The sequence below is a fragment of the Limulus polyphemus genome, unplaced genomic scaffold (assembly GCF_000517525.1).
Source record: "Limulus polyphemus unplaced genomic scaffold, Limulus_polyphemus-2.1.2 Scaffold34, whole genome shotgun sequence".
Classification (NCBI taxonomy): domain Eukaryota; kingdom Metazoa; phylum Arthropoda; class Merostomata; order Xiphosura; family Limulidae; genus Limulus; species Limulus polyphemus.
Window position 1 is genome coordinate 332,448 of NW_013665644.1, and position 10,558 is coordinate 343,005.

The 10,558-nt window shown below is 36.1% G+C and overlaps 1 protein-coding gene across 1 annotated transcript; it reads right to left on the minus strand.

Annotated features, from left to right (window-relative positions):
- Nucleotides 1-220: 220 nt before the first annotated feature.
- On the minus strand, nucleotides 221-9,154 carry LOC106460522 (vitamin D3 receptor-like). Its single transcript, XM_013920241.2, has 2 exons — nucleotides 9,085-9,154; nucleotides 221-1,563 (listed from the first exon to the last, which is right to left on the minus strand). Exons 1-2 carry the CDS (start codon nucleotides 9,152-9,154, stop codon nucleotides 221-223), a joined length of 1,413 nt encoding a protein of 470 aa, XP_013775695.2.
- Between the last annotated feature and the right edge of the window lie 1,404 nt (nucleotides 9,155-10,558).

Sequence of the window (10,558 nt, forward strand, 5' to 3'; positions counted from 1 at the left end):
AAATTAATGACGGAAGTAACAGCAAAGTATGTTAACTGCACATCACATAAATTAAAAAATAATAATCAAAGATACTAGGAAAGAGAATATTAATATAAAAGTCTTTGGCCAAAATTGAAACATTAATGATATAGGTAAAGCTGCTGTTTGTACAAAAAGCAAAATTTTTAGATACCATTAAATTGCAAAGACAAAAGAATTAGTTCAGATTTCAAACCATTTAACCTGAGCTTGGTTTTTGTGATGTCCAAGAAGACTTATCAGAACCATTAGAACTTGATTCGTCCTCGATAGAACCACAAGAGAAAGAATCCAAGTCTGCTAACAAGTCATGAGAAAAGCTCCATCTTTTCCTCTTTCTTAAATCTACTTTTCTTGGAAAAATGTTTAACGAGCTCTCTTCGTGTGTCGGTGACTCGATTCTTGGGCAAGATAAACGTCTTTGAATTTCTTGAACTTCCAACTTGTTTAGACTTAAGTAGTAATCACTATGAATGTCAGTAAGTTCTCTTAAGTTTGGGAGCTTTAAAAACAGTTTAGGATAAAGAACTGATGCTCTGCTGGCTCCGTATCGCCACAACATATAGTTTTTAAGCAAAACGCAATATTTTTCTTGCTCTCTTGCAACTAAATCCACATTTTGGAGCCCAGGTCTATCTGAAGACAGTAAGACTGTTACGAGCAAGATCATTAGCGTTGGTTCATCAATTTGCAGATCTTTAACACCTTCGATGAATTTCATGTGTTTCTCAAAAAGTTCTGTTGTTACCAATTTTTTCAGATCTTCTGCTAAAAGTTTAGGAGAAGCTTTACAAAACATTTTCTCATGATCAGGCCAGCACATGTGGTTTTCATTAAACATGTATGCACCACGTAAAAAACACAATTCCATGACACCGGTCCGTAGCAAAATTTCTTGATCATATCGAGGAATAACGGAAAAAGAACATAGTTGCTGAGCGAAATGTGCAAACTGTTTGACGACCGTGAAAAACATATCTAATATTTCTATCGGGCTTCGATCGTAAGCATTGTTACATAAGCTACTGCTAAAAGCTATTGTCATATAACTCACCTGATATGAGTTCATAATAGACTCTATGCACCTGATGTCTTCTTCTGTTAAAAATTTTCGGATATTGTTAATTTCTGGATAATAGTCCATCTGATGTTTTCTCCCAGGTTTAGGATACATGTCATGCTGGTGTTGTCGCTTTGCCGTGCGAATTCTTAAAATACGCAAACGTTCCTCTTCTGTCATGACCCAGCTTTTCTCCATCCCGATGGCCACACATTTGTGGAACCTACAGAACTGGCAACACTTTCTGGAACTGATAGTGATTTCACAAATGCGCTTGTAGGGACATTGGAAGTTCTTGTAGCCTGTACTCTGTACTGAACGTCTGAAGAAAGCTTTGCAACTGTCACAAGAGAGACCCCCGAAATGGTAACTTTTAGCTTTGTCACCACATACTTTACAAAACTTTGGTTGTCTTGTTGGAAGTGAAGGCGGCCCATTTGGTTTGGTTAAAATAGAACAATCATTTGAAGGAAGACTAATTCCTAATAAAAATAAAATAAAAAAGCATGCAATGATGTTAAAATGCGTGGATTTATAGATTTACTATATTGTATTATTTATTAACAGTATGTTAACATGCTTAAATTTACGAACTTACTGGTTATATATAATTCTCCATTAATATCCCGATATTTTATGTTGCAATAAACATGTTTTATTTATTTATGAAAACCCTGAAATTTGAAAGGTAGGTCAGACAAACTCAAAGTTCATTGATAATTATCACAAGATCCGATACGCCATTCACGGAGGTTATAAATGTAGGTAGCTAGAATATGAAACAAAAAGTAGAAAAAAATAATGTTAACTGGAAATCTATAGTACAATAAGCTGGTATATAATGACAATCTGAAAACTTTTTTATTTGGAAATTAATACATGATGTGTGTTTGTGAATTTGTTTGTCTGTGAGCTGTTCTCACAATTTTAGAGATAACAGGACCAAGTGTGGCAGGCGGCCTCCTGGCGGCCCAGGAAGCTAACAGGACTAAGTTGACAGGCGGATTCGTTGTGGCCCAGAGTGTGTATTTATCTATATGTCGTACACTCTACCCTTTCTTACGTGGGGTACCAAAAAAAGGCTAGAACACGCTCAAAATGTCACCTAAATGTGTTGAAGGTCTAGAAGTAGGTTTCCATGGTCACAGGGTTAAAAAACATGCCCAAAAGGTCGCCTAGACGTGTTGGAGGTCTAGAAGTAGGTTTCTGTGGTCGCAGGGTTAAAACACGCCCGAAAAATCACCTAAACGTGTTGGAGGTCTAGGAGTAGGTTTCCATGGTGGCAGGGTTAAAACACGCCCGAAAAGTCACCTAAACGTGTTGGAGGTCTAAAAGTAGGTTTCCATGGTTGCAGGATTAAAACACGCCCGAAAAGTCACCTAAACGTGTTGGAGGTCTAAAAGTAGGTTTCCATGGTTGCAGGATTAAAACACGCCCGAAAAGTCACCTAAACGTGTTGGAGGTCTAGAAGTAGATTTTTGTGGTCGCAGGGTTAAAACACGCCCGAAAAGTCACCTAAACGTGTTGGAGGTCTAGGAGTAGGTTTCCATGGTCGCAGGGTTAAAACACGCCCGAAAAGTCACCTAAACGTGTTGGAGGTCTAGAAGTAGGTTTTTATGGTCGCAGGGTTAAAACACACCCGAAAATTCACCTAAACGTGTTGGAGGTCTAGGAGTAGGTTTCAATGGTCGCTAAGCTCGAATGTGGCATCAGATTTTGTGTTCGGTGCCTCTTCTGGATCCCAGGAACACCATTTTTGTTTTACAATCAGAAGCTAGCAGGTAGATATTAAAGTAATTGGGAATAATGGAGGAGCTTTGTTGCTACATTGCGGTCTTTGGGAATCATGAGTGGGCCTTTGAAATACGTAGCTATTTTATGTTAGTGTTATCAATAAGTTGGATTCTTTAGTACAACGGTGTTCGTACATTACGTGAAAGAATTCTATACACGCAAGGAACATCTTGCAGCAAATACCAAATACATTTCTTTGGACTATATGTCCTATAATTTTAGAAATATTACCATTAGCAACATTGGTTGTTATAGTTCCTCGTGTAATTGTTGTTAGGATCTCTTTGACTTTAACTTTTCGACAAGAATTCAGTGCTTTCCCGCCAAATTAACTGTTCAATGTGTTATAAGTTCCTATAGGCTGGTAACTTGATTCCGTTACCCAAGCTTAAAGAGAAAGTCTTTTCGACCATCTTGACCCCATAAATAACCAGTTTTATATCTATTGAATGAATCTAAATAAATGTAGCATTAGATAACAATCCATTTTCATATGCCAAATAAATGAAGAATAACTCAAACCTTAAAATATCTCATAATTTAATGAACACTTTGAAATACGAGGTTGAATACGTTATATCAAAATGATTTTGGAGCCTCACCACGTTGTTAGAAGCCATGTCACTACTTTCGGTCATAATCTATATGAAATTCGTATATCTTGACAATAGCTCTGCAGCGTAGTTTTTATTGCAAAAGGCTCTGTCGTAAAGTACACCTCTCCCCTTTTTGCTTTCCATAATCTATCTGGTGTAAGGGAGCAAAGGCTCTGTCGTAAAGTAAACCTCTCCTTCCTATTGCTTTTCATAATCTATCTTGTGTAAGGGAACAAAGGTTCTGTCGTAAAGTACACCTCTCCTTCCTATTGCTTTTCATAATCTATCTGGTGTAAGGGAACAAAGGCTCTGTCGTAAGGTACACCTCTCCTTTCTATTGCTTTCCATAATCTAAAGGTACAAATGTTTTCTATCACCTGTTCCATCAGTCCTATCGCACAGAAATCCATAGATATATATGTCTTTGTATGAAATACCATGAATACTCGTTTCATTCTCCAACTGCGTAAGTTATGCGACGGTTAAACAGATATGTTGTACACACGTGACTTGATTATACAGTATACTGTTGCCTAGGGCACGTGGAAGGTACAGTAAATGATCTTTGTGTTCGTGGAATCACACTTGCTATTAGTGGCAGGAAAAAGCTATTACATACCCTTCTCAAACAGTGTCACAATGCACTTCTGGTATATGCCGTTCCATCGTGACTTTGTATCGGTTGTAGTTTTCCACAAGACATGCTGATTTGCATGTTTACTATTAGGTACTCAGTCTTCTGTAATTCCCTATCTTGAAAGAAAGGCTACCACAATCATAGATTTTCTGCATACTCCATTAAAATAGTCATGACAAAAGAGAACTAAGTCTTGTTCTTTTTTCACAGTATAAATATTCTCAATTATTCATATTTTAGCAAAAACATATCGTGTAACAATTGGAAAAAAAAATTCTAAAATAGATGAAACCGAAGTTCTGATAAAAATGTATTTATAATCATCTATTAATCCAGAATCATAAACATACTATAAACGTTTCTGCTCGGACATAATAAATGTACTACTGCCACATTGTTAACAATCTTTCCTTTAAGTCCATTTAGCAATGAAAATAATGTTACTAACACACTAAACCATGACATATCATCCATGTAGAGAGGCACGCTAACAAAAATCTACTGAAGTCTGATGTGAGCAAAGTGAGTATACTAAATAAGGAAAATAGTGGCTAACTGAAAACATTTAACATGGTAAAGTATATTGTGTTTGAAATGCAACAACTAGCATATTAATATATCGTTTTGACCTCTAGAAGTGGTTTACTAGACTAATGACATTTTTTGTAAATGACACTTAAAATGATGTGTTACGAATAGGAAATACTTCTTTTCTGTACAAAGGTACAAAATGAAAATGGAACAGAAACGACCTACTCAGTGATGTAAAGGGTAATTTGTTCAGTAAATATCAAATAATTAGATCAGATCGGCAGACAAAGGAACATATCTTACACTGAATTTGTACTCTAAATTATCTTTAATTCCAAGCTTGTCAGCAACAAAAGCGCATATTCCCATTGTTGAAGTTTAAGTCTTTCTTCCAAGAGAAAATTGACATAAGTAATTCTTTACTTATTTCATAAACCGAAATTTAGTCATCTAACAGCTGGCTACCGTTACTATTGGATCAATTAACAGCTGGCTACCGTTATTATTGGATCAATTAACAGCTGGAAACTGTTACTATTGAATCAATTAATAGCTGGCTACCGTTACTATTGGATCAATTAACAGCTGGCTACCGTTATTATTGGATCAATTAACAGCTGGCAACTGTTACTATTGGATCAATTAACAGCTGGCTACCGTTACTATTGGATCAATTAACAGCTGGCTACCGTTATTATTGGATCAATTAACAGCTGGCAACTGTTACTATTGAATCAATTAATAGCTGGCTACCGTTACTATTGGATTAATTAACAGATGGCTACCTTTATTATTGGATCAATTAACAGCTGGCTACCGTTACTATTGGATCAATTAAACATACCGCTACTATTGGATGAATTAACAGCTGGCTACCGTTACTCCTGGATCAATTAAACATACCGTTACTATTGGATCAATTAAACATACCGTTACTATTGGATCAATTAACAGCTTGCTACCGTTACTCCTGGATCAATTAACAGCTAGCTACCGTTACTATTGGATCAATTAACAGCTGGCAACTGTTACTATTGGATCAATTAACAGCTGGCTACCGTTACTATTAGATCAAATAACAGCTGGCTACCGTTATTATTGGATCAATTAACAGCTGGCAACTGTTACTATTGAATCAATTAATAGCTGGCTACCGTTACTATTGGATCAATTAACAGCTGGCTACCTTTATTATTGGATCAATTAACAGCTGGCTACCGTTACTATTGGATCAATTAACAGCTGGCTACCGTTATTATTGGATCAATTAACAGCTGGCAACTGTTACTATTGAATCAATTGACAGCTGGCTACCGTTACTCCTGGATCAATTAAACATACCGTTACTATTGGATCAATTAACAGCTGGCTACCGTTACTCCTGGATCAATTAACAGCTAGCTACCGTTACTATTGGATCAATTAACAGCTGGCTACCGTTACTCCTGGATCAATTAACAGCTAGCTACCGTTACTATTGGATCAATTAACAGCTGGCTACCGTTACTTTTGGATCAAGTAAACAATTTGTTTGAAGGTAAGCACAAGCTACACAATGGACTATTTGTGCTTTGCCCACCACGGGTATCGAAACCCCCCGGTTTATAGCGTTGGAAGTCCGCAGACATACCGCTGTGCCGGCTTCATTAAACAGATATGTTATATAATATTATTCCCAAACATTTGCATGTGTGTTTACGTAACTTGACATTTCCTTCTTTCGGATCAGAATTCATAGTTAAGCTTGATAAAGCTAACTCAAGTTATATAGTCCATATAATACATATGTAACCCTCGTGTACTCGAGTGCAGATAAATGTTTAACTCATTTTCACCATACATCGGCAGTGTTGCTTGATGATGTACAGTGGAATATTTTAAATTCAATTGAAATTTGACAGTAAGTTTTTTATAACGACACCAGCAGCTTTTCATGAAAGCAAGTGTTGGACTAACTAGAATCATGATAAACACTTTTGCAAAAACATGTATCACCATTACTGTTTTAAATGATCTTGTTTCTAAACAATTTCTGTATCATTCTTGTTTGATACATATTAAAAACAGGTTTTTATCTTAATTTTACTTTATACTGATTAGTAGATTAGTTCATTCAAGGGCTGTGACTTAAGCTAATAATTTGGAATTTAATTTACTCATCAGTCATTGGTGGATCATTTTCAATAGGTAGCAGTGAAAATAAAGGAAAGATAGATTGTTTTCTATTAAGTAGAAAGCTGAACAATTGGCTATCTATGCCCTGCCCACCGCGGGTATCGAAAGCTGACTTTTAGCGTTCTAATCCCTAAGATTTACCGCTGAGTCAACAGGGGCAATAATTGAAAGACAAATGACAGGACATTTTCTAATTTCTAATTACGATTATGTTAAGACATTATTTATATACATTTAATTCTACGTTATTTTTATACAATGACAGCGGTGGAAATAATTATCAAAAAGATATACATATTGTTATTCATGATTTACACGTAGTTCAAACACAGGTGTTTAAACAAGTGGCTCTATTCAGAACGGATAAAAGCTACAACTGGGCAATTTGAACGAGCTAACAATATTATAAGTTATCTTTAATTATACACAATGATCACAACACGATCAGAAAGGCCTAACTGTACAATAATAATAATTGTTAGCTGCGGCATTGCAGCTCATAGAACGGCTCTGAGATTGATTTTTTTTTTTTCGAATACAAACTTTTAGGTCATAGCTCCGTCATCCTTTGACCGATATGAGATCTAATCACAGTTTTGGACTTGAAAGATCAAACTCTTTCTACTGGTATATTTGACCACGCCCAAGATCTCGTAGATTAAGTTACTCTAATCCTGTCTACTAGCTGTCTTCTCTCAAGTATGTCAGTTCACAAACAGGGACGGCGCAGATAGCCTGTTTGTAGCTTTGCACGAAAATTCTAAAAAAATAGATTAAAAACGCTGTTGAACACAGATTATTCAAAAACACTATTCAATATGTGTGTTTTTGTTGCGAACTTTATACAATACTAAATCGATTGTACTATATTTCGGTAAAACATAAAAAAGTGTTGAAGTAACAGTATAATCCGTCGTTGAATAAGGCCTGATCTTGTTCCTTCAGACGTAAATATCACGGAATGCCAAGGAAAGTTAGACTAATGCTGCTTATCATCTTCATTTAGCTTGTTTGCAAAAGAATAAACAAATTCCCAGAAAATGGATAAAACCGAGTCAGAATATAAACAACTTCCAGATATCATAAAGTATTTTACTGTCAGATAAAATAAACACCAAGAGTATATGTTAGCGCACATTCTGTAAACAAATACACATTCTAGTGTTATTATACTTTGTAATTCCATACTATTATTTCAGTGCAGTAATAGCAAAACGCTAATCAGCTTTACTTACGATAACTTATCTCATAAAACGTAACCTAGTGGGCTCTGAAACCCACAGTTTCTTCAAATTATACTACATCATTTTGTTTATTACCTTTCAAGTGCTGCGACTATTATGGATTCCCTCTTGTTTAAGGTAAAGTTTGCCTTGCATGCTTTTAAACAAGATTGGAGTAAATTAATCTGTGAGCTACCCCCCCCCCCTCTTTTTATTAGTTATACTTTTGTGCGCCAGCAGTACCATGCTTGGGGTGAGCGTATACCCGATTCCATTTTATCAGTCATCAGGATTTCCACCAGCCTACCCTCAAATTGAAATTCTCAACATCATCCACTACTAATACTTAGACTACTTTTATCTCATCAAATAGTAGGATATGTCCTTCACTCCTATAGCTAATCCACATCCTGAAATGCGGAGCGCGTGTTTTTCGTAACAGAACGCGAGCCACAAACTCCCCCACTCACAGTCCGATACACTGACCATCAAGTACGCCCAGCCCAGTTGTTCATTAAGTGTTAAATTCTATTATTTTCTAATGAGCTAAACGGCTACTAAAATTAAAAGCAAAATTAAAGAAATTTGGCTAATTACGCTTATTTGAATATTTTAATTTGTATGAAAATATATTTATCTAATTCCAAGCGAGCGATTAATCTGGTTTAAATTCATTGTAGAATAAGCGCCTATCAATATTTATTGTATGCGAATAGTCCAGTGCGATCATTTTTAGAGGTATAGAGCTGAAAAGAAAATACAACTATCAATTTCATCCACTGTGTATCTCTAGACATGAACATGGTTAACTCATATGATTACTTTATAAATTGTATTAGAATTCGGAAAAAAATCAAATGAACATGGTTAACTCATATGATTACTCTATAAATTGTATTAGAATTCGGAAAAAAAAATCAACCAAACAAATCGTTAAGCTTCAACTGAATACCTTAACAGATGTCTAGCATAAAACTCTTACATAAATATACAGTCTTTGCTCTCATAAACTTTAATATGAACTTGTATTTCCAGTCTTTAACTTACCTTGGTATAAAGGAAAACGGTACACCCATTGACGGGTATCAAGAAAAGGCCATGGATGAACTGATGACATTAAGACCAACAAGATGTCTAGGACCGAAGAAAATAATGAGATTAGAAAGCTGGCTTAAAAGTGAAATGTAGACCAGTTATATGTATTTACACGAGAGCTCCTGTTTTTCGTAGGGAAACGCGTATTCTTGTCATGTAGATATTTCCATAGGCCCACACATGAGTTTGATGTCTTTCGATTAAATGGTGTCGACTTCGCTTTAGATTTCACTCAGCAATGACCAAGAGACAACTGTGGAAACCACGACGTGAAAGAGCGTCAGATGAGTTAATATAAGCCAACAAAATATATTCGTGAGAAAAAATAAGACATATCCTGTCCACAGATTTGCCAATTGACCCCAAATATCTCCTATTGTAATAATCTTCATTATTATTTATCTACGTATGTAAATCTGTCCAATACTATTGTCGAATGACGCTATCTCGTTATTTCAAGTTACCAATAGCACTTGATTCCACCGTTTCTCCGGAAGTCGTATTATCGTGTTTATCATTTAAAGTAATTTTCAACAGTTTCAGTGAGGTGCTCACCAATGAACAGGTAGACCTGGACGAGGTAGCGATTTCCTGTAGAATGGTTGGATAATGCCACTGGCGAAGGCCGTCTGCCTTACCGGCTGTCCTTCGAAGGAATCTACCCGAAGAAACCCACCTTCACGCCAGTCTGTAGCTCTAATACACGCCTCTTTGGAAGCCTAGTTTTGAATATTAAAATTGAAATAAATCACGATTTTTAATTACATGACGCACATACAAATTTATGCAAGCTTTCAGTTAAATAGTGTTTCAACTGAGACTTGGTGTGTCGCATGCCCAGCTGACCTCAAGTACATAAGCTTTGGTATTGAACGAATGGCCTCTGCATACAAGGTCTGCGGTTACATTTCTATCATATCATTCTTTCTGGGAAACTCTATAGTGATAGTAAATACAGATTTGTCAAAAATTATTACTAGTCTTATAGTGGTGTATTATCCCACAAATTTCCAATCTATAGATTATGTTTCGCCAACATTGGCATTGTACACCAGACGAAGTAGCATTTTTAGTTATCATTAGAGTTATTTTCTTGATGAATTTGTTTGTTTTTGAATTTCGCGCAAAACTACACGAGGGCTATCTGCGCCAGCCGTCCCTAATTTATCAGTGTAAGACTAGAGGAAAGGCAGCTATTCATCACCACCCACTGCCAACTATTAGGCTATTCTTTTACCCAAGAATAGTGGGATTAACCGTCACATTATAACGCCCTCGCGGCTGAAATGATGGGGATTCGAACCCGCGACCATCAAATTGCTAGTCGAGCGCCATAACCACCTGGCTATTCTGGGCCTTCTTGATGAGAGAATTATTGTAGTTTCATTAATAAAATACAAATGGTACGAGTAAGAATAAATATTCT

Bases quoted from the DNA above. Each gene is read 5' to 3' on its own strand.
- LOC106460522 (XM_013920241.2), bottom strand. From the start codon at position 9,154: ATGTCATCAGTTCATCCATGGCCTTTTCTTGATACCCGTCAATGGGTG. The intron at 1,564-9,084 runs GTAAGTTAAAGA...TATTTTTATTAG, and splicing joins CCGTTTTCCTTTATACCAAG to GAATTAGTCTTCCTTCAAAT.